A 26,379-nucleotide genomic window follows, 5' to 3' on the forward strand; every position below is an offset into this window, starting at 1 on the left:
CTAGTCCAAAAATACACGCACAAGTGGACAAGTATACCTGCAAACATGTTACACACAACCCCTGCATCTTCCCCGTGCACACAGTCGTGTATACCCATAGCATTCCGTGAGCATGTGAATATATTTGTGTCATAATCGGTGTGCATTTTAGTTTTAAGTGTTTTTTAAATCTAGTCCAAAAATACACGCACAAGTGGACAAGTATACCTGCAAACATGTTACACACAACCCCTGCATCTTCGTGGTGTCTACAGTTGTGTGTACCCAAAATATTCTGTGGGCAGTTAAATATATTTGTGTCATAATCTGTACATTCTAGCTGATCCATCCATATTCTACCATTTCCTTGTCCAAAGAATGCTTGCTGTTTACTCTTAGCATTCATCCTACAATGAACATAGAGAGAAAAATAATTTCACCAACAAAGACAACAATTTTATAATGAAATTATTAAACCCAGCATTGAGCAGACGATAGCAAAATTAAGTTACTCACAATGTCCCTTATCTAAAGTAGGAGGAAACTATATATGAATCAAATGAATAACATATATTATGACTGTATGTCATTTATCTTATGAATAAAACCCTGAAAAATGAATAAACCAGGTGTTATCGACTAATCTATTTAAATTTCCCGCCGATATTTTTTTAGCAACTTTTGCTCGTACCTGACAAAGTGAAGGAACCATATCGGTTTAATTTCTTTTTATTTACCAAAAAAAAAATCAAGAGAAGACATTGCTTCACCGAAAGCATTGCATGCTTAATCATTTAAGTTATTTTATCTGTAGACGTCATTATCTTAAATGAGAGGAGCGAGATCAGAGGAATCAGCGTAGTTGTAAGGTTTTGTCAACATATGCTAGACATCGTAGAAAATGTCTGCTGTCGTTTTAATACCATGTAATTTCAAATATTAAAGGATTGTGGGTGTATTTTAAACATCCCGATTATAACGTATTTATCTACATGTAGATGTAGCGGGAAAAAATTTGATTTTGACTCGGGTTAAATTTGATTCATTGAAAAATGAATCCATATGTGTTCTAAATAAACAGGTCCTGAAATCAACAACATAAGAACGTGTAATCATAAACTAGCAAATAAATTTAGTCAATAAACCCCAACTAGTTAAATTCATTAGATTTACATATTTATATAAACATCATGATTTTTTCAGTTGATAAATTGCGCTACAAATTTTTTTAGCCAAAGCAGAGCAGTGTATAATAAATCAGATGTTGTGACGTCAAAATAAATGGGTTTTTGTTTGTTTTTTGTTTTTTTTTTTTGGGGGGGGGGGGCTTTCAGTACAAGAGTTATCATCATTCCAGTCAACTTTAAATGGCATGTAATTCAATTTCTATCATTTCAAAATTATATCAAAGCTTAATTATATAGTTTATCTTCAAAACAGTTTGACTAACTGTAATAATTGAAACTACTGATTTATTTAAATATAAAAAAATCTACGACATCATTCCCTTTTAATTTACACGTTCATACTACATTTTACCGGCTGTAACCCAGCATTGAGCAGACGACAGCTGCATCTTTTTCATCGAAATTATCATCACACACTGTCCCCCATTCTCCGTTGTAAAACACCTCTACCCGTCCTTCTGCCGAGGAATTTCCCCCTACCAGTCGAATATCGTTTATTTGAGCTGAAAATAAAAATAAAGCATTGAGTACTTTTTTTAAAATTCAATTTGTTTTTTAAATCAATTTTAACAATAATCCAACCATTTGTGTGTCCACTGATGTTTAAATCACTAATGGTTAGGACCTTTGTCTATTAAAAAGGTCGCTTTGACTATGTGGTGCAAAATAAGAAAAAAGATATTTAAACACTGCAATAAATATGTTTGATCATTTTCTAAATGTGCTTGGCCTAAAAGTTTTATTAAATGAAATAGTTATAGTTCATGAAGGGACCCCAATTAAATATAAGTTTTTTTTAGATTCATAGTCCATTTAAATGTAGTATCTTTTCCAGTAATGTGCCTTTGACTGTGTTAATTTTACTGTTTAGTAATTAAACTGTTAAAACAACTACATCAAAAAGGTTCCTTACTTGTTCAACAATTAAAATCGTACTGATTATTGGCGCAAGAATGCCAAACAATAACATTGTTTTAAAAGTATTTCTTAACACATATAGCACTGTCATTTAATTTACATTATAACTTACATTATACTTTGATTAAAAAGAGGATGCCTGTATGCACTATCAGTACTTTTTAAGTCAAGAAAATGTATTCAAATGATATTAATGTATAAAGATGTAAAATTACGAGGATGTAAAAATTCAATATACAAGTAGTTCTGTATCTGTCACGAAACTACATTCTTTTTGGAAGTTGAAGTGGGAAAAAAAACATCGTTACCTTATGTGTACGTTTTAGGGCTAATTATTAGAAACAAAATTAATATGATAAATTATGGTACACAATTTTATTTAGTCTTCAAAGCTAATGCTCTGATAGTTAAAGTTAATTTGTATCATATTCTGTGGTGTGTATTGTGCTTTGATATCTTAGGATCTTAAGATCATTTTGGCCAAATTTAGTTCTTGTTAAAGAGTTTTTTGACTCAGGGACTTTCATTTAAAAGTAGCTAGAGACGTGGTCTTTGAACATTGGGAGATAATCAGTGAAATATACATGTACCATACAATACAACACTGCGACAGTAGTAGTACCTAAATATTATTCAGCGGGAACAAGTAGGTAAATATCTCCAAATCATAGAGATAAGGATATGTTCTAGATAAAGAGTGTTCAGAGCATCATCATCAATTCACATCAGTAGATGCATTTTTGGTCTGATGGAATGTTGATCTAAAAGTTTGTAACTTTAACCTACTACTTTGTATTCGCTGCTTTTCATTTTCAAATTTGAGATGGACATGTACATCTTAGGCAGGATGATGTTTAGGATTATCAAACTCTATCAGTTGATGCTTCTCAAACGCGATCGAGGTATCAGAGTCTAATAATATAAAAAATCAAAGTAGCCTTTTTTAAATGGATTTTTAAGTTTATTATTATTATTTTTAAAAAATCTTTTTATTTAAAACACTATAACTTGCTGATACATCTTAAAGCAGCAAGATAGATAGGACGCAGCGACCTACTTTTCGTATAACATCGCTATTCAAATCCAAATATTTACATCCACTAAGTATTTTCTTCTCTATTTCTTAAAAAAAAACACGAGTGTAACTCATATAGACACGACTAATATCTACACGATTTAAGATCCAGTTCTGACCAATTTGAAAACAACCTGTCTGTGCCTTTGTTTGAGTAAATGCATTTCTTTCACTTTTTAACAGCTATAAATGACTCATTTTAAAACGAATAAAATATATAATTAAGAAAACAGAAATAATTGAAGTTTTTTGTCGTTCATTGGTGATTTTCTTATTTGTTATAATCACTTTGGATGATGAACTATTTTTTAATCGATGGCATGCGCGGGCTTAGTATCGGTTTCCAAGTAATCATTGTACTTTTCACATAGTTACATGGAAAAATTGTCGTTCTTTCTGTGTAGCGTGATAATCGACAATAATAATTTACGTACTTTTTGTACATAAATGGTTGGTAGATTCAGGAATAGACGTAGCTTTTAAAAAGTAAAATGCTTTCATTGGTGTTTCATACTGGCTATTAAGGTATCAATCATTGCAAAAATAATTACATAATGTTTTTAACCAGGTTTTCCAACGGAAAAATCCGGTTATTAAAATGGTGAAAATGGAGGGCGGGCGGCTGCCAAAAAGGGTACCCTCATTGTATGGAGAACTCCTCCTACAGTTTTCAAGATAGGAAGTTGTTCCTTTGCAGATCAATTGTACATATATCAGAGGTGTGCATATTACTAGAATTTTGATTTCAAATAATTTATGAAAAAAATACCAGCTTTTGAACATAGTCATTTTTTGGCAAATATTGCATATAGGATACCCTCATTGTCCGGATAACTCCTCCTACAGTTTTTAAGATAGGACGTTGTTCTTTTGCAAATCAATTGTACATATATTAGAGGTGAGCATATTACTAGGATTTTAATTTCCAATAATTTATGAAAAAAAATGCCAGCTTTTGAACTTATTCATTTTTTGGCAAAATATTGCATATAGGGTACCTTCATTGTACGGATAACTCCTCCTACAGTGTTCAAGATAGGAAGTTGTTCTTTTGCAGATCAATTGTTCATATATTAAAGGTGAGCATATTACTAGGATTTTGATTTCCAATAATTTATGAAAAAAATACCAGCTTTTGAACATAGTCATTTTTTGGCAAAATATTGCATATAGGATACCCTCATTGTACGGATAACTCCTCCTACAGTTTTCAAGATAGGAAATTGTTCTTTTGCAAATCAATTGTACATATATCAGAGGTGTGCATATTACTAGAATTTTGATTTCCAATCATTTATGAAAAAAATACCAGCTTTTGAACTTAGTCATTTTTGGCAAAATATTGCAAATAGGGTACCTTCATTGTACGGATAACTCCTCCTACAGTTTTCAAGATAGGAAGTTGTTCTTTTGCAAATCAATTGTACTTATATAAGAGGTGAGCATATTGCTAGGATTTTGATTTCCAATAATTTATGAAAAATGTACCAGCTTTTGAACTTAGTCATTTTTGGCAAAATATTGCATATAGGATACTCCCATTGTACGGATAACTCCTCCTTGGTCTTTTGCAGATCAATTATACATATATTAGAGGTGTGCATATTGCTAGGATTTTGATTTCTGATTAATTATGAAAAAATACCAGTTTTTGAACTTAGTCATTTTTTGGCAAAATATTGCATTTAGGGTACTCCATCTCACTGGATACGGGTTTACATGGATTATGGATACAGTTCACATAAAAGAAAACCCGGTTTGCTGTCACATTGACAGCTTTTCACTTGTTATTATTTTTATTTAGCAATTCATGCTTCCTTCCATACATGCATAAAATACCAAACAAAATATTTAATTTTTTGATTCTATATTTGTTTTTACTACAAGGCTTATAATCAGGAAGCCATTTTAGTTGGTACATTTTACAACTTCTTGATATATATACTCAAACATGTCATTCATACCTGCGTCCTTTTACCTGTGATACGAATTTCAAAAAGGAGAAGGAAAATTAAATATCGGACAGTTTATTAAACTTTGATCATAATTCGTCCAAAAAAGTAAGTAATTGTGACCTTTTTTTCTTTTTTTTACACTTTTACATATTGTCAAATCTTGAAACGATTAGAATAAGAATTTTTTTTGGAACGTATTACAAACTTTTTTAGTTTTACAATTTAAAAGGAGAGGGTTTGTAGGCATCTAGACTTCTTCCTTTACAACAACAAACAATTTTAAATTCAAACGCCTAACAAAAATTATGTGTTCTCTGAATTTTATTAAATTATATTTCCATAATTACTTTTAAATTTGTATTTTAGGATTTTGGAATGCATACATGAAGTCTTCCGATGCTACTAATATCAAATAGCGATTGTACGAGGGTTGTCCCAAAATAACGTAGACAAGTGGCGTTATTCAGTTAATCGATGACAAAGGAAGATGAAATTTGTGCCACATAGGGTTCAAGATATTTGCATTCAAATAATGTTTTAAAATCAAATAGTGTTTGAGATTAAATTTGTGAAATGAAAGCATGTTAGATCAGAAATTCGACATGCGGCAAAATGTCAAAAAAAAGAAGTTAAAATCAACATAATGAAATGAAAATTGCGAGGAAAAGTACTTTTTGAATGAAAAAATTCAAATAAAACATACATTGATATTTGATAATAATATTAGTTACTCCGAAAATGTTTTGGCAAAACAAACTTTTAAATATTATATAGCGCGTTTTGTGACAAGTTGTAAAATTAACTCGTAATAAAATGACGATGTCAGCGTTTAAGGCGGCGTAGCAGTAACTGATACAATTTTGTAAAAACCATGAAATAAATCCTAAGCGGCTTTGGGAGTAAATGAAATTAACAAAATCGATTAGAAATGCGTTTTAAAGTAGTTAAAGTAGTTAAACAACATTGAAAATAGTTGAAGACGTACGATGACAATAAGTGAAAAAAAGAAACCCCGAGCGATATCAATGGACTGTGGCAACGCACTTTGTAAAAATTACGCACTTTGAAATTTTTTTTCAAAGTGCGTTAAATTTTGGACAAAATCAACGCAAATTTTTCAAAGTGCGTTATGAATGTACATCAACATTTTTTAGTATCGACACTCTTAAAGGGGCATGGTCACGATTTTGGTCAAAAATTATTTTTTCGATTTTAATGTTTACAATGCTTCAGTAAGGCATTTTGAATAGGCAACCAGAATTTGAGCGTCATTTGATGAGATATAAGCGAGTTACAGAGCTTACAATACTTCGCAATGTAAATAAAGCGTTTGTTAACATTTCGAAAGTTGAGGTGAAAATTCCAGTTTAAGACCTAAAATAAATGTGTTAATCGTTAGGAACTGTTTATTTATGCTTAAAATGAATAATAAGATAGACAAACCAGCTTTAAAACGATTTTTACTGGTATATTGAACACATGTAAACAAAAACAGGGCCCGAGCCTTGTTTACATGACGAAGAATAATTGTGAGCCCTGTATCTTGCTTAAAACTCAACGACTGGCACCCAAATTTAATTTGATCATTAGAAATGTATTTTTAAAGCATTGCAAATAATAAAAGCAGAAAAATAAAATTGGACCAAAATCGTGACCATGCCCCTTTAACACACTTTGAAAAAATATTTTTACATCAGAAATTCTGGAACTGAATTTCTAATTTGTTGTTAGTTTGATGATTTGTTAACACTCGTGAATCTAATTTAACGTATTTAGAACGGGGATGGGGGTGGGGTGGGCGTTAACCAAAGACACAGGTCAAATACCAGTGCATCATTTAATTGATTACAAAAAGAAGGTCGCCTACACCTCATTTTTCCTTCCAAAACATATAACATTCAGTAACTTTGGGTAAACATTTAAGAGCGGAAAAAGAAATATGCTCTTTATAAGTACATGAAGTGTTATTAAAAAAAACGAGCTGGCCGAACAATAATTTCTCCATTGGTATGTTAAAGAATCTATGTGTTTTAACAGTAACCCTCTTTTCGTATTCTAATCAAATAAATCACTTCAAAAAAAAAAATATTAACATTAACGAACATTAAATTATTATAAACTTAAAAACAAGCATTAGGATGTGGGTTAATTTTGTCGCATTGAACTTCTCAGAGATCATATAGTTTTGGTAAAACAGAATTAAGGTATCCTTTTTTCACATCATATTTGCAATAAGCCAGTTGAAATATAGTATACATTGATCTCCATTATTCATATATAAATTAACACACTTTGAAAAAAAAATTCCAAGTGCGTAATTTTTCAAAGTGCGTTGTAACAATGGACGTCAAAATGCAGAACGACACATATCGGTAAGACGGACGTTAGACAACAAGTAATACAGGACATGTTTGAAGCCGATAGATCGTTTGTACTTAGAAAATATATTTAAAACAAAACAAAACTAGAAATATATGTTGAATGTGCACTCATGGTACATGTTAAAAGATGATATTTTTTCTAAAACATTTTCGAAAATAAAACGTAGGTTATCGTATGTTATCGTAAAACGATGTGGAGGGTTTAGCAACAACGTAAAACTGGAGATTTTCGACGTCGCACATTGCGCCGCCTGACAAAACTTGTTGTTAATAATTATTTATTTTCTCGATAAATAAATAAAGAACAGATTTAAATTTTTCAGTATTGTTTGCCAAAGGATCATTGAAGAAAACATAGAAGTCTAATGAAATTGCAGTGAACAAATTATAAATTATAAGTCCTGTCTACATTATTTTGGGACAACCCTCGTATGCATTTTATAAAAAATAATTTATTTAAAATCAAAAACTTTGCATCCATTATTTCTATATAAATTACATGATCAATTTTATTAAGAAAGAAAAAAAAAAGAGAGAGAGAGAGAGAGAGAGAGAGATATGGTTAGAGTTAAAAATGTACTTACCGTCAAGAAATGCGGCTCTTGCAAAGAAAATTATACAAATAAATTGTACTGTATTTTTGCTTGATTCCATTTTGAATTTATACCCTGATTTGACATAAGGTATTATTCATTCTGCTTAGAACTGAATATAGAAATTAAAAAAAAAAATCTTATATATATATATACTGATAACAAAGGAATGAAAATAAAACCTGGAAAAACCACCTCGTTTTCATTCAATGTGATTGGTCGAAGCGCTACTTACGAGGAAAACTGTTGTTATGAAAACACTTTCCTGTTTCAAAACTTAGCGTTTAAATTGTAAAGTAAACGTCTTTCAAGGACAAACGTGGAAAAATTTAAAATATCGAATATAACATGTACTCTGTTAGCACTACATGATGAGGCAAAACTATTTTTAATATTTTTATATCATTTTATATTCTTGGTTAAAAGTATGTCAATTTTTCTTATCGTATGTTGTTTCTACGTACATTTCTCAACCTGTCACACAATCCAAACATGTATTTCAATTAGTTTGTTTTGTCAAAGTTAATATATGAGAAGAATCTATGTTGAAACATTTATTTTGCGATTAAAGTGTTATAAAATAGAGTTTATAATCGTAAACTATCAGGCAATTAGTGAATGAATCAATCAGTCAATTATAAAAATCGATTAATTATCTTGTACGAAAAATACTGTTTTGTATAATATCTTCAATAATTATGACCAGAACCGAAAGCTGTCATTAATCATCGCAATTTACATGAAGTTATCAGCTACATATATATTTTATGCAACGTAATACTAGTAATAAGAGTTTATATATTCCCAAATTTCATTTCAAAGGTTCTTAAAAAGTTGTAGATTATGGGTATTTTTATAATTCTTCTTTCTCGGAGTATTTGTCCTCGTTTTGCCGTAGAGTGCAAACATGTGACCACTAAAGCTACTTATATATTGTAATTGTAAGTTAGAGGTCACAGTATAAATTGTTAAAAACCATAGCCAATAAGCTGAATGTTGAAGAAATAGTTTCAAATATAGTTAAGATGAACTCAAGATTGAGAGAGAGAGAGAGAGAGAGAGAGAGAGAGAGAGAGAGACGGCCTTATTAACCCCGTGTGTATGCTAGCGACAGGGGATTAAGGCCCATTAGATCCTCTCAAGAAGGTTATAATAGATGTATAGTTAACTTATAATTGGTGAAAGTGAAAATAATTCATCATCTTTCATCTTAGAGCATGATGTTTTTCTTCAGAAATTTTATTTTTTTAAACCAAAATAAAATGTGTATATCAAAAATTTGCGTTTAAATTTTGTTTAAATTGACCTGGTTTCTTTTATACTGTCCTGAATGCCGAAAAACCAATATTCAATACCAGCATAACACGATCAGGCTCTTTGTAGTTTCTTTCGCTTCGGATGTTATAAATCGTATTTGATATATTCTTGAGGATTCCTTCGACAATCCTGTTAATAGAAAGGCTACTTTTCAAAAATCTTTTTAACAAAAAAAGTTGTCCCTAATTGGATTTGTAAATGAATCAACATACTTGCCATTCATAAAGTAGATTATTAAAATAAATTAAAATTCAAAATCCCAACAAATAGTTCTTTAGTTTCTTTTCAGTTCATTTATAGACAGTGAGGAATTAGCATTTTTTTTAAAAATCTTTTAATAACGGTCACTTTTTTAAAAATTACAATCTTCTTTTAATCAGCATTCATTACACATGTTATTATGAAATTTTAAGGATGACTAGTATTACGAATTCGAAGATCGTAAACATAATTTTTTTATCCCTATAACCAGGAAGTACATGCATGTAGGTAGGCGCCTCTTTCTCTGAGCGTGGGTTCTCGTCAGTTTCACCGTACTTTACTTAAGTGGCCTCTTAGACTGGACGCACTTGTGTCTGTCACAATTACGGGGGTAATTTTGAATTAGTTTTCTTTACACTTGTGATTTCAAGAAACGTACATGTATCCGTGTCTGTTTTTTTTCACCACATTCGCCTCTGTATCAACATGAATCATCTAAGAAAGTATTTTATTGCTTATTTTTACAGCTTTCATTTAACAAATTAATGAATCGCATACAGAAAGTAAAATTACATTAAATCAATTATTGTTAATGTACATCAGTACATTAAAAAATGAAAAAGCCATGTCTTCTTAAATGGGAATTTGAGTCTGACATCATCATAATTATTTTTGTGCAGTCCATGATTTTCATTTGGTCGATGAAGGTTTCAAACAATCGATGAACGGAGCGTTTAGATTTCAGTCAGAGAATGAATTACAATGAATTTCCGTAGAAAATAGAATTAGGGAATCCTACATACTTTGTGGATGTCTAATAATGATATGAAATAAGAAAATGTCCTTGTATATTAATTTAAGTATTAACGGGAAAACAAGTGATATACAGGTACAGTACTTTTTGCACCGATTACTAAACTCGGATTTAATGCCCGGACTAATCATGACATCCGTAGCCATTATTGAATTCCCGAGTACTTTTTAGCAACGAGCGATCCAAAGTGCGATGTAGATATGTATTTCACACACAAAAAAGAGTTGGAGTTTGGATTACGTTTAACTTTCATTGAAGTGAAATTCATTTTACATTGATACTCATACATTATTTAATAGTGGAGGAGAAGCGCGGGGGGGGGGGGGGTGTTACGCCCTGAACCTATTCTTAAATGTGCGCAGATGTCATCATATCCTGATTTTTTACAGGCTCTAAATGCACATTACACTCTGTCCCAAAAGAGTTTGCTTCATAACTTGATACAATGTATTTATATATACCTCATGGTTCAAGAGATGTTTATTCAAAAGTATTGAAAGATTTCTCCTTGAAACGTACCCTCTAGCTTATCAGATTAAAATTCACGACTTAAAATAAAGAAGCCCACGGGAATATTGCATTGCAACAGACCGAGATGATAACAATTGAAAAATTGTGCCAGGTATTCCGAATGAACAAAAAATGTCAAAAATAACCCTCCGTAAGAAATCTGTTCGGTTCCCATTAATTTTCCCGAGTAAATAATGAAAATGTGTCATTGCATTTATCTTAAGTTTGATAATTTCCCTTTAATTTTTTTAAATTACACTTCTTTAACAGATATGTGTATTTTTATCAAAAATCGTCCAAATTTGCTGCATAAACATTTTGGGACAGACTATAGGAAATTTTTATATCAGTATGATTGTGCCTTTTCAATACTTGCAAAAAATGAAAAAGCTAATTCAGCCATATGAAATCATTAAAAGTTAAAGGTGGAAAACAAGAAACTCTTCTTAAATATCGCAATTTGCAATTATTGTAACGAATTTGTAAAAGTATTCTGGGGGTACAACAAATTTGTTTATCCACATGAGGCGACACCATGGAAATGTGGATGTCTCGTCGGGTCTGAGTCAGAAAACAGGACACACACAATGTGACACAACCTTCTCAAAACCTCCAAGGTCAGGTTAAACTTACAGCAGTGATGGGGAGGGGGGGTCTTTTGGTGTAAAGTATCCCAGTCAAAGTCCGAGAGCAATAGCAATTACAGAGCAAATAGATCGGGTAATCATCAAGGATTTTCGTCCTTATTCAATGATTGAAGGAAGCGAATTTATTTCTCTTGTTAAAATCCTTGACCCCAGGTAAGTGTTAAATAAAATTATTTTTAAATAATGAAACAGTCATCCGATTTAAAACTTAAAAAAATAAAATAAATATAATTTGGATAAACGTTTATTTCATTATTTCCAGTTGATAGTAAAAATAGAATTCGGTCTAGTCACACAATTAGTCAGTTGACTCAGTTCTGTAAAATTATTTCCATCTTATTATTTCATTTTAATGATAATAAATAACAAAAGGTGCACAATCCCTGGACGAAAGCAGTTTTCGGAAGTCATAATCCCAAAAATGTACTCAGAACAGCAGGCAAAGTTGAAATTGAAACTAAAGAATGCAGATAAGGTAATCTCAATTTTTTTAAAAAATAATTTAATAAATGTTATGCTTCAGGAAAAGGGAAGAAAAATTACTAATTTATTTTACATATTTGTTTGGATGTTTAGTGCATATACATGTACTGCTTACTGGTTGGTGCATATAGAGTATTTAATATTTATTCCTCATGTAATCAGTGATTAATTTCATTAAATGATAATTAAATCCTGTATGTAGCATTGACAACTGATGGATGGACCTCAAGGAGTACTGATTCTTTCATTACAATAACAGCAATTTTTTGGATGTAGACTGGAGTTTACAATATTTTGATCTTTAGACCAAAGTGTTGTCAGAAAATCACACAGGTATTTTTTTATTTTTGAAAAAAATGTATTAATAAAGATTTAAAATAATGTAAAAAAAGCAAGATAATTTTAAAAGAGTTTTATTGAAATCCATATTATTATTGTTACAGGTAAAACCCTTGCTCGAGCGTTGGAACAGGCAGTTAAAGATTGGGGCCTACCTTCCAATCCAAATCCTCCAAAAGTAACGGACAATGCTAGCAATATGGACAAGGCTGGAATTTTGTTCAAAACCGAATGTCACATTAAATGCTATGCTCATACACCTAATCTTGCTGTACAGAAGTCTCTCAAGGTTAAGCAAGTATCCCATATTCTTTCTAGAATGAGAAAGATAGTTGCTTTTTTCCATCAAAGCTCTGTCGCAACTGCAAAACTTAGAGAGCAAGCTGATATTCTACAATTACCTGCTCACAAATTACTAATTGATATGCCTACAAGGTGGAATTCGGCATATGACATGGTTAGTCGTTTTCTTGAAAAGCAATGTGCTATCGCAACTGTTCTCAGAATGAAAGAAATATCAAAATTTCGAGACAAGCCACCCTGGCAAAGAACATATTGTGCATTCCTGCAACTTCTGTTGCATCAGAGAGATTTTTTTCCACAGCAGGCGACATAGTTACAAGTCAAAGAGCTTGTTTAAACCCTTTCTATGTGGACAAGCTAATTTTCCTTTAAAAAAATCCACAGTGACTCAAATCATTGCTATGTTGATTGTGCTACCAGCTCATTCAGATGTTACTTATTCTGATATCTTAATTTTTTTTTTATATAAGGCAATTAAATATTCATTAAGGTTATATAACCACTAAATAAGTGTTTAAAGTATTTCAAGTTGAAATAAAAAAAACATGATGTATGTTGTCATTTTTTTTCAAATTATTTTCAAATAAAAACACCAAAGAAATGAAAATGATTATACTGTGGTATATTGCAATACGGAAAAAAGTATTGCAATATATCGTAATACGTTTTTTCAGTGGCAATACCCAGCACTAAATTTTAGATTTCTCTTAGTCAGGTTCAGCGGGTATAGGCTATCAAGCAGGCCAAATGGTCAGCTACAGTTCTGAGTTAGGCTATAATGTGCCAAACAAAATTAAAATTCAGATATTAAATGGGCAGTATGTCAACTTAGCTGAGTTACGGGGAAATGCTTCAGATCCCGACGATGAAACCCAATTTATGTCGGTACAGGATGGCAGCCTCGCTATGGCCAGCAAACCAAAGGCCAAACTTGTCAATGATATCCAAACCTGGACAGAATTACTTCTCATATATTCATCAATTTATCCTGCAGCACACCCTGAATGCACCCCTGCGTTATTAAAATCATTTTTACTGTCCGTTGAGGTGCTGGCAGGTCAGCAGGCCTTGGGTGGCGCAACTATGATGTTCAGTTTTGCTTTAAAAAGAAGCAAAACCGCAATATGTCTTTCGGAATGGTCGACCAAGAGTTATGGTTGTTGTACATGCAAGCCCCTCTACCTTCCTCTCGAAACAATACCGTGCAAATTGGCAATTCTTCTGATTTTAATTACTGGGGGTCTGTCAAAGAAGGCCTAGCCCCTATAAACACCGATGTTTCCGCTGCTCACTGAACCACCCCTCCACCAAATGTCACCTTTTAAGGCCTTCCACAAACTATTTTGGTACCAGGTTAAACATACAACAATCATCGAGCAGAGTCTTCTCACCATCAGCCACCAACACCCCAAAACCAATTCAGTTATTTGGACGTCAATAAAATGTCATCTACTCCCATTAATGTATCACAGCTAAAGAGTTATTTACAATTCCATCCTGACCAAAACATAGCAGCTGAATTAATACATGGGTTCTCGCAGGGGTTTTATATATCTTATGACGGCCAAGACGTGTAACAGATTGTCGGAATATCCAGTCATTATTGGTTTGAAAATGTAGCAATAGAACTAAAAATTAAGAAAAAAATCTAGGTAGAGTGGCTGGCCCATTCACCACTAGTCCCTTACCTAACCTTAGATTGTCACCAATAGGGTTAGTACCCAAAAGAGATGGAACATTTAGGTTAATCCATCATCTATCAGGATTAAGCGTTACTGACTTGATTGTTCGGTGAGCTACACATCTTTTAAGACTGCACTCGATATGCTAGCTAAGTTGGGAAGGGGGCTTTAGTAGCACGCCTGGACATAAAAAGAGCATTTAGACTTTTACCAATAAACCCCTCTGATTTTGACTTGTTAGGTTTCAAAGGTCTGGACACAGTTTACATAGATATGTGTCCACCTTTTGGATGTGCTGGCAATAGAGACATTTTCATCTTTTTTTTAGAATGGGCACTTAGGGAACAGTCGGAAAGTAGCAATGCTATACATTATTTAGATGAGTTCTTACGGGCCGGTAGGCCAGGGACACTGGATTTTACAACTCTCATGCCAGGATTTATATTATATCTGTGCTAACTTTCGGATTCATATCGCTAATGAGAAAATAATAGGCCCACAACAGTTTTGACTTTTCTTTGTTTAAAAGTTAATTCTAACAACATAACTGTTCAGATACCTCATGACAAATTATGTCAGCTCAAGGCAGTGTTAGTATCTATGTTGTATAAAAAAGGTAACACTCAAGCAATTGCAAAAACTTACAGGGTTGTTGAATTTTTGTATTAGGGCTATTCCTTCAGGTAGAGACTTTGACATGCAGTTATTTACTGACACTGCAGGTTGTTCAGATATGGGTTGTGGTGCAATATTTGGGCTTACATTTTATGGCCACATGAATAGAGATATTCCAATATATTCAAACAGGTTACATTTTTAGAGTTAGTATCTATTGATATGACTTTCTCCATATATTGCACACTGACCACAAGGCTTTTTGTATCAATTTTGAATTCCAAAACAACCAAATCAGAGCAAATTATGTATATACTTCGACCTTTGGTCCTGCAATCTCTATTACATAATGTATTATTCAGAGGGGAGCACATAGAGGGTATTAAAAATGTAAAAGCAAACTCTCATTCCTGGCAGCAATGGTCAAGGTTCAGAGAGTCATTTCCAGGGACCGATGAGCAGCCAACAAAGGTACCCATTTCATTTTACAAGATGATCTGCAATATAGATCTCGAGCACTGCCGAACCTCGCCCTAGCCAATTATAATAAGTAATTGTACTCTGCAAGTATTTGCATGCTCAATGCATTCAGAGCTTCGTACAACCATTGAATCATACGGTCTCCTACCCATTACCAGTTCACACAATTCATCGCCTACTTGGCGATTCACAAATATAGCCTCAGCACATTAAGTATTACCTAGCAGGAATCACATTTTATTGTAAAATCTCAGATGTCTCAAACACAACTCAATCCTTTATAGTGAAGAAAACTCTGTTGGGTAATTGCCGCTCCAAAGAATAGACAGATAATCGTTAACCCATAACTTTGGACATATTGCGGAAAATCATAATTGCAATACCATCTGTTTGCACATAACACTATGAGGCTTCACGTTTTGCTGCTATCTTTAACACAACCTTTTTGGGTTATTTTAGAATGGGGGAGCTTGTTCAAAATAGTAGTAGGGAAGTTGGCCATGCCATTCAAACAAGTAATGTTAGGTGCAGTCACAATTATGTTCCAAACATACTCCCATTTTTTGGTTGAGTTCTTGTATCTAAATTTTGTTTGAAATGTATATCCATACTTTTGAGTTATTTATATATTTTTGCTTGCATGAGTGGTCACTGGGTGTAGTCATACTACTGGAGAAAACCTGTTTAACAGGTATGATTTATTTTTAAATTAACTTGCTTATTGGTTTGAAGAGTGAAGTTAGATGTATTCTGAGCGACAAGCTGTGTGGACGTATCTGTACTCTTGCTGAGATATCTTGGGCGTTGCCCATGCTGTGTGATCTTGGGAACGACACCCCCCTGTGGGCTTATTTGTATGAGAGAGATACAACCCAGTAAGTGTCATATTTTTCTATTTTTCTGGTTTATATTAGTTTTGCATTGTAAGTAGTTTTAGACTACAGGTATGTGTAATTGTAATTTAAATAGCTGTTATGTTACGGTAACCCAGAATTGTAATATACTGTGTGTTTAATGAGTCAATATCTATAGTCAAATATGTGTATAAGTAAACTTATGCCACGTTGTTCGATATTTAAATGTGACCACGGAGTGGGCACGTGGTGGACCATGTAATATCTGTGCAAGGACTTATGGTGGGACACTTAATATCCGAACCAAAAACTTATGCTTTCCTAGTCCTACGGAACTTACCTAATGTGAGACGTCTTGAAGAATGCCAGCTAGTCCATCCGAAAAGAACTGATGTCAACAACTCCTTTTTATTGTATATTTGTAAATAAATTGTTTTTGTTTTGTAAATATTGTTTTCTTTGACTTACAAGGACCATTCTTTTTACCAGATTGGTGAAATGTTTTAAGAACCCTATACAATTTGAATGCAATTGTGACAGGTACATTGCATCAAAGAACACCATTTAAATTTCACTAAAACACTCAAAAACTGATTAGATGGGGAACGGTTCACTCATAAACTTGCTACCTACAAATGATATCATTTGTCCAGTGTTGTCGCTCAAGTCATTCATGTCAGCCACACCTAATTGTCTCAGTATCTTCTTTTGTTATGCTAGGGGCACGCCAGTCACTATATATCAGGTTATGTCAGTTTTCTCCATGCTCATCGCTAAATTATGTTTAGATGCCAAAGGGTACAAAACAAATTTATTTCGCAAAGGGGCAGCCGCAGATGCCTGTGTCCAGGGCAAGAGTGAGGATCAGATCGCAGCAGGGAGCAGGTGAAAGTCCATGTGTTTACATAGATATATTAAATGCTAAATCAGCTACGAGATTTTTATCACAATAGGCTGTGTAAGTTCGATAGTATTTTTAGTTCCTTTTGTTTATTATTGACAACAAATACCAATATCATTGTGGGTCACAAAAGAATATTTTTTCATCTCTTGACATCTAGGTAGGCAATGATTTGTCTTTAATAATGTTCAATGAAGTAATCTTTAATGTTTTCCCTCTCATCTTTTTCAATTGCATTTCTTTTACATGTATGTGAATTTTTATTAAAAAACGTCCAAATGTGCTGCATAAATATTTTGGACAGGCTACATGAAATACTCATATCAGTGTGGTTGTGCCTTTGCAAAACTTGCATAACGTATTATAGTTTGAGTTTAAAACCCTGTGATACACGCATGCAATAAAAGTCCTATATTTAGTACATAACAAGTTTATTAAACTTCTGCTCCTTTTATAGAGCTTAGGGAGATGATGTAATTATGATTTAACGATTGAAATTCGTGTTATTTTATTCAGCCGGTATTCCACTGTTATTTCGCCAAGAAAGAAAGTAAGATAAAAATAAGTATAAACATGAAACTTATTTGGATAGACAGTTTATTTAAAGCAAGTTAAATGACAGATTTGACAAATAGCATAAATATTATATAATAGTAACAAATAACATGCAAGTACAAGCATATTTTTTAAAACAAAGAGGGCAGCTGTTATTTGAGTTTACCAAGGAGGCGGGGGTCTGAGACATATTTTTGGTAATTTTATAATGCAAATAGAAGAAATATAAAATTTTCAAGGGGGGGGGGGGGGTCTGGATCACTTGACACCCCCCCCCCCAAATCTGAGTCTCACATGGCAGCTGTTTGTGAATAGCTTGAGGAAAAGCAAGCTAAGGAAGGTAAATGATATTTTTCTTTCCTGTATTTAAATATTGTTATTATTTCCTTGATAAAATTTAATCTTTGTTTTCGTTGTTTTTTTTAGCCAATTGCCATCAATACCAAAATGTAAATATTAAGTTTATTTTGTATATCACATTTTACATTTATGGCCTCAAATATAATCTATATATACTTTATAAATTAAGGCATTTTCCAAAAACTACAAAATGCCTGCACCAGAGTACTTTCTTACACCTTTAGTATTCAACACATGTGAGATGATGTCCGTAAAGTATAATTGAATTTTAACTGATAAGTTATTATTGTGAAATTGATCAAAACCCTACTTTCATTTTCGATAAACAAGCCCAAAATAGCACAAATGAGAATAAGGTGGTGGACACGATTTAGCGGATCCAAGTAAGGGATAATCTCGATCAAAATATATATTTGCAATGCAATAATATTGAATGATTACGTATAGAGTGAATATATTTACTGTGAGCCTATTCAGAGAATTAATACGAAAAAGTTAAAGAAATAAAATGGAACAAATAATACGATTTTAGTATTAATGGAAAAAACTTTCCAGAACGGGGTGCCTAGAAACGGGTTGACTAATTGACATCATATAGCAAAAGTGTAGGGCTAGTTAACCATCCGCTTTGACCAGCTACTTTGAGTCTGACAACTTTGAATTAAAATGGTTTGTTTTTTATTTCAATTCTAAAGGATTAAGATAATGAAAAATCTAGACAAAGTATATACAAAAATATAACAAAATAAGGTTCAACATATTAAGCATTAAATCATAATAATGTGTAAAGTGTTAATCCCCGCGCTGCGCGGGGTATCATCAAGTATAATATGAAGTAAATACAACAGTAAATAATATTTAGATGTTCAACAATTATTTTCCGAAAAAACAAAAAATAATGGAGGTTGCGTACTACTGGACAAATGATTGCAAAGAAAGAACAATGGTCATTGTTTTAATATATGCAGCAGTAGGTTCACGATGTAACAAATAATTCTTTCTCTGATAATTTTTTTTCTTAAACACACTAAGAAATTTCTTTCTACAAATCAGAAATATACATGCATTTTTTTCTTAAACACACTAAGAAATTTCTTTCTACAAATCAGAAATATACATGCATAAAATAACTATACATTGAAGATAGAGTAGCAGGAGAAGGCATGTTACATAAATGTATTCAATAATCACACTTTAATATCCTCAAACAAAATGTTCCACAGCATTAACATTCCGGCCCGGTTTTACACGAACCGTCTGGGCACCTATAAAGGCCCTCTGGACAAGTCCCCTCGGCTTGACCGCCACCATTGCCTGTCAATGCACAAATACATTCTTATCATTAGAAATCAGTAAAACTCATTTGAAACAGCGTTGCGTTTTTTCTTTTTGCTTAAGAATTCTTTGACTTTAATGATGAAAGCAGTAAAATAAGCTAAAAATATTAGTTCTCATTGAAAAAATTACAAAATACAAATCTATTTACATGGAGTAATGTATTGAAAATTACTCAAAACTAAAAAAAAACCTACTTATTTCTAAGATATATTCAATGCATGTTATACAACAATAAATTAAAAAAGATATTAAAATTGGAGCATGGAAACTTACACACAGCAGGAATTTCGTCACTATTGTCAGCACAATCTGGTAAACCATCACAAACATGATCTTTGTCTATACAGTGCACCTTATTGTGACATTCAAATTCCATTGCGGGATTGTTACAAACTAAAACAATATGAGAAAACGTTTGCAGGAATACACGACTCAAAAGCGGAAATAATAAAGAGGTAATATAAATAGAAAATTATACTGATAAAATAAATATTAAGAAACGTAACGTAAAGTCGTTTGAGAATTTTAAGTCCTTATGAAACCACACTGGTCATTGTAATCGCTATTGAATCTGATAAATATTCAGAAAACTTACTTGAACAACTGTTTGTGTTGGATTTGTACAAGTTCTTCTACGCATTGAAGTTCCTCCCCCACACGTGACGGTACATTCTGCCCACAAACTCCATTCGCTATAACCCCCATCTACTGGACAACTGATGTTATTGCAATTTTCAGATTGCCCTGATTCATCGGAGCATTCCTTTCCTCCAAATTGTGGAGATGGATTTGTACAGGTGCGACTTCGCATTATAGTTCCTCCTCCACATGTAAACGAACACATTGTCCAAGCCCCCCAATCAGAATAATTTCCATCTATTGGACACTCAAGAGCATTGCAATCAAGAGAATCCGTAGTTTCCCCTTCGCATTCTTTCCCCCCGTTTTGTGGGACAGGATTTGTGCATGACCTTTCTCTTGTTTTGAATCCACCCCCACATGAAACGGAGCAAACAGACCACATATTCCACTCACTTAAACCCCCATGAATAGGACAAGAACTAAGATTACAAGTCAGTGTATCTGTGCTTGATCCCTGACACTGTCGACCTCCATTTTCAGGCTTGGGATTTGCACAGAATCTTCTTCGTATTTGATTGCCGGTACCGCATGTTACACTGCAATGGAACCAAGAACTCCAATGTCCCCAATTACCGTCCACTGGACAGCCCGCTATACTGCATACTGTATTTTCTAAGTAAGTTCCAGTGCACTTTCTGCCATTTCTGGTAGGTACTGGATTTGTACATGTCCGGCGTCGTGACTTGAGACCATACCCGCACGTCCTACTACATTGTGTCCACATAGTCCATTCACTGAATCCACCATCCACAGACGCTGAAGTGAAAGAAATATGTTTAGAAAAAATGTAATGCAAACGTAAGTACTATTATTGTTATTTTATTTTAACTCAAGCTATGTGTTCCCCCCAAAATACCTTGACATGTTCTGGTTTGCACTGCATTGAGAATATGTGAAAGAGCGCTGAAAGATGATATTTGGAAGACGTGTTCATCGCTGGGTGACGATGCGATAGACTGAAGCTAGTCTATTTTAGGTCCACTTCCAACCCCAATCGAAAATATGCGCACTACTTCATTGCGCAGTAGAGCAGCTTCTTCTTTTGTCTTTTCAGAGTTACCGGACTTTCCATCCGTAAACAAAATTACTATACCAGCAGCATCTGCCCTCTTGGTGTTAAAAATTGACACCCTTGCGTATTCAAGTGCTCTGTCAGTTTTTGTTAATCCTCCTGAATACTGAATCTGCTCAATGCTTGTCATAATGGCATTTAGATTATTAAAGTCGTGAAATCCAAATATTTTTCTCGCAGAATTACTGTATGTTATGACACTAAATCTAAAAAATACTGAATTCAAACCTCGAATCACATTTTGTACAAACGTTTTCATTGTATTAAAGTGATCTGATCCAACACTTCCGCTTTCATCCATGATAATCAGAATGTCTGCATTCCCACAATCTACAATATTCAAATTAGCAAGCATAGTTTTTACCTTATTTTTCAAAATAAATGTATTACAATATGAAAGTTGGATTAAATTACGAATTAGGTAAAACTAATTTCCTAAGATTGGTTTTGACAAAACTACAGGATTAGTTATCTTTGAAAACTTTGGAGATAGTTTATCTTTCCTTTTAATATTTTTTCGTCGAATTAGATCTACGGAAAAAAAGAAAACAACAACAAGAGGCCAATTGGTCTTAACAGTCACCTGAGTAGCATATAACCCACACACAAACTTGTCGAGGAGTCTCATATATGCATCTAATTACTGTGGAATCATTAGAATTCGTGGTGGCTCAATTTTAGTGGTCCTCCACCATGAATTTACATCCTCAACGAAAACAAATTTAGAGAGATTCATCTTTATGACTGAAAATGAGAACTGACGCTACCACGAAATTACATCCCCACGAATAAGCAAAAACCCTACAATCCACAAAAATTTATCCCCACGAAATTAAATGATTCCACAGTAATCAGGTTTAATTCTGGAGTAGAACAATTAAAAATTTGTAATGACGCCCATCTCCCTGCCTGAAATCTTTTTAAAAGAACTATGAAACCTATAAATTTGGCCAAAAACTTAAAGATCTGTCAACAAAATCATGAATTCAGTTTTCCTTTCATGTGTGTGGGAGTAAAGAAGATAACTTTTAGACATTATTTGCATTACATATATAACACCTATACATCCATTTTGGCCCTGCCCTAGAGTCAAAACGTACACTCTGGGGGACATGAAAATTAAAATTTCAGTAGAGGACTTCCTGTTAAACATAATTATTAGTCAGTTTTTTTTATACAGATGTGCTAGAATAGAGAAGAATTTTTTAAACATTATATGTATTTACACCTTAATCCCCCCCCCCTTCATGTCCTGAACCCCTGACCCAGGGGTCATGAATTTCACAATTTAGGTAGAGAAGTTAGTGGGCATCACAACCATGTTTTCATTTTTTTGCCCACATGTGTGGGAGTAAAGAAGATTTTAAAGATTTAAAACATTTTTTCTTTATGGCCATATTGGCCACCCCTAGAGCCTGAACCCTAACAAAGGGTCAAGAATTTCACAGTTTTGGTAAAAGGCTTCATGGACATGATAACCAGGCATAGTTTTTAACAAAAATATATGGAAGTAGAGAAGAAGATTTTCTAAGATTTAATACATTTTTACTATATGGCCATATTGGCCCCACCCTAGAGCCTGAACTCCTGACCCAGGGGTCATGAATTTTACAATTTTAGTAGAGGGCTTCATGGACATCATAATCATGCATTTAGTTTTTAACAAATATATATTGTAGTAGAGAAGAAGATTTTCTAAAATTTAATACATTTTTTTTAAAAAAGGCCATATTGGGCCCACCCAAGAGCCAGAACCCCTGACCTAGGGGTGATCTATTTCACAATTTTGGTAGAGGGCTTCATGGATATCATAACTATGCAACCAGTTGTCTCCTCACATGTGTGGGAGTAATAAAGAACATTTTTGAAAATTTGGCTCATTTGATATATGGCCCAACGTGTGGCGCCCCGGGGGTGGTAGAGCATCGAATTTCACAGTTTAGCTATAGATTCCTCTTACCATAGGGATCCCTCACACCAACAATTGTAACAATCAGCTTTGTAGTTTAAGAAGAAGTTAAATAGGTAAATTGTTAACGCACGACGACGGGCGAAAACGGATACAATTTCAATTAGGCTTTAAGCCGTTTTGAAATATTTATTTGGATGTCATGCTTCCTTGCGCAACAAAGACAGGAAAACGATGGAAAATCAAACATTCTCACAATGTTTATTTTATTACATAACATATTGATTTATAACATTACAAGCTTACAAATAGAAATTGCCAAAGGGGATTCCCACAAGTTAACATAATCAGTTGGTATTATTAGTCAGTTAAGGCACAAGAAAAGATGCTGTCATCAATTGAAATTGAAACTGAATTCATCTATTTACTTTTCCGAAATATTCAATATGTATATATTTTATTTTTCTGCAATTTCATATGCTTTTGTGATCGCTTTTCAATATAAGATTTACAAATTCGAATTCTTAAATACAGGTAATTAGATTTTTCCGAGGACATTAAGTGTATCATTAAATTTTTTTTTACATTCAAATGCTTAATATATGATCTCTATGATATATATATATATATATATATATATATATATATATATATATATATATATATATATATATATATATATATATATATAAAATAATTTATTGTTGAAATTAACTACCTTAGAATGTTACACAGGTTAGAATATTGTTTATATGCATAATTGCGTGTGCAAATGGAAAAGCATACCCATAAAATAATAACTGTGACACAAAACCCCCGCATCCTCTCTGTGGAAACAGTCGTGTGAACCCAAAGCATTCTGGGGGCATGAAAATAAATCGGTGTTATAATCTGTGCAGCGAAGATTGTCCATCCATATCCTACCATTTCCTTCCCCGAAAAACGCTTGCCCCTTTGCAGTAGCATTCATGCTAAATTAAACAAAAAAATGAAAATTAAATAAATCAACAATTTTCATCATGAATTATCAATTAGAACAAATTCATATGCTTAATCTCCATTGTTAGGATAGGACAACCCAACATTATGAAACAGCATTCTGAATCAACATGATTTGATAAATGCAAATACCTGTTTCTTACACTAACACACAAATTACATCATTTACCTTGGTAAACCCAGCATTGAGCAGACGACAGCTGCATCTTTGTCATCGAAGCTATCATCACAAACTGTACCCCATTCCCCTTTAATGAACACCTCCACTCGACCCTGCGCTGAGGAATTTCCCCCTACCAGTCGAACTTTGTTTATAGATGCTGAAAAGAAAAGAAATAAAAACTGGTTCAACAGGCGCTTGTTTCTGTTATAAAAGTTCAACTATGTAGTATAATAATAACATAAGGTATTTAACTCTGGTTTTCTTGGTGTATCCCTTTCCGTGAAATGTACTCATTTTCGTCTTCAGACGAAACGCAATGGTAGAGTATTTACTACCATTTTCGTCTACTACGAAAATTTATCTACAATACTATATTTGGCATGTATCCCTTTATTTATTTATTTCTGCATAAGCAACGTCTAAAATTTTCTCGCCGACTAGAAAAATTGTTTCACAACACGAAACTCTATGTTAAGATCGTAGGCAGAATGCAGAACATTAGAAAAATATATTTTTAAAGTATTTACTAAATTTGAAAACATTGCGAAAATCAAGCATGATGATCATCGACAAACCAATCCAAAATACACCTCATACAACCAATAAGGCTTTGTACCACCCATTGTAAACAGTGATAAAAAAGTGTTTAAAATTACCATATCAAGCGACGTGCAGTTATTCATTACTTATTTGGAACATTACTCCTGCATCCTCAGATTGGTTAGAGCTATTACTCCCCATGAATTTGTTAGTCCCTATGAGACAGAATTTTTTCTTTCATGGGTAGGGGGGGGGCTCATAAACTAAACTTTGCTCGAAACCCACAATTGTGTAATATTTTCTTTAAAAAACGTCATATTATAATCAATAAGAATTCATTTTTCGAAGTTAGTGTTAAATTTATGAAATTGATTTTCATTTTATTCGGAGGACGGGAACATCGATATGAATATTGAAAACATTAGGTATGTATTTTACGATAAAATATACTAGTACTTTTTGAGCAAATAACTCCTGCATCATCAGAATGGTCACAATTATGGTTCACCAAAGTTTTGTTACAATCAAATATATCATTCTCTGTCCCTTGGCATGACACATCGTCCATCCAGATTGGGCCTTGTCCCTGGCCAAATCGAACCGTGCCTGTCGATATGGCATTTTTTCTGTCAATTATCAGATTTCAAATTCAAATAATGTGTCAAACACGATTAAGGTATTGAAATTTGATTAAAAAGTCTTGAAAATAGCATGGCTTTGAAATGCATTTAGAGTAACATAAGAGAAACATATTAGTTAACGAATCATTGATTTAAGAAAACGAAATGAGTCTAGCTGTAAAATGTGCAGATACCTTGAATATCCCAGCATAAAACATACTACAGACGCGTCCTTGCTATCCCATGAGTCATTGCACACAGTACCCCACTCATTGTTATATAAAATTTCCAATCTTCCTTCCTGTGAATCAGTTCCACCAACGAGTCTTATATTAGGTGCTTTAATGTAATTGAAAAAAATCTAAGTAACACAATTGCTGAATATTTGACCAATTCGTTACCAATCAAACAAAATCTTTGTCTATTTTGTAGTCACTTATTCCCATTAAATTTACGAGAACTCTACTAAAAATAGCTGAGTTGAGGAAGACAAAACGTGTAATTTAAAATATTAGTACTATGATGCTTTCGTGAAAATAAAGGTTTATTTATAAATATGTTGTTTAAACTTTAACAATATAGTTTTAAGTGTTTTTAAATCTAGTCCAACAATACATGCACAAGTGGACAAAAATACCCGCAAACATGTTACACTCAACCCCCGCATCTTCATAGTGTCCACAGTTGTGTGAACCAACAATGTTCTGTGAGCAGTTAAATATATTGGTGTCATAATCTGTACATTTTAGCTCATCAATCCATATTCTACCAGTTCCTTGTCCAAAGAATGCTTGCTGTTTACTCTTAGCATTCATGCTACAATTTACAAAGATTAAGAATCAGGAACGTTACAATCAATTATTTTCTTTAACATGGAGATTCTTATAGTTAAATACTATAACCTAGCATTCAGCAGGCGCTAGTAACATTTCATATGAATGCTTGCT

General features: G+C 33.1%; 1 protein-coding gene across 1 annotated transcript in view; it reads right to left on the bottom strand.

Annotated features, from left to right (window-relative positions):
* LOC128188451 (deleted in malignant brain tumors 1 protein-like) overlaps window positions 1-26,379 on the bottom strand; it is a 42,526-nt gene that overhangs the window by 6,857 nt on the left and 9,290 nt on the right. The window contains exons 9-15 of the mRNA XM_052859512.1: window positions 26,070-26,248; window positions 25,627-25,771; window positions 25,269-25,438; window positions 24,279-24,429; window positions 23,897-24,081; window positions 1,519-1,669; window positions 208-386 (exon numbers count right to left, since the gene is read on the bottom strand). Of these exons, the coding sequence (XP_052715472.1) occupies window positions 208-386; window positions 1,519-1,669; window positions 23,897-24,081; window positions 24,279-24,429; window positions 25,269-25,438; window positions 25,627-25,771; window positions 26,070-26,248 (1,160 nt within the window). The remainder of the gene's footprint in view (window positions 1-207; window positions 387-1,518; window positions 1,670-23,896; window positions 24,082-24,278; window positions 24,430-25,268; window positions 25,439-25,626; window positions 25,772-26,069; window positions 26,249-26,379) is intronic.

The sequence above is a fragment of the Crassostrea angulata genome, chromosome 6 (genome assembly GCF_025612915.1).
Source record: "Crassostrea angulata isolate pt1a10 chromosome 6, ASM2561291v2, whole genome shotgun sequence".
NCBI lineage: Eukaryota > Metazoa > Mollusca > Bivalvia > Ostreida > Ostreidae > Magallana > Magallana angulata.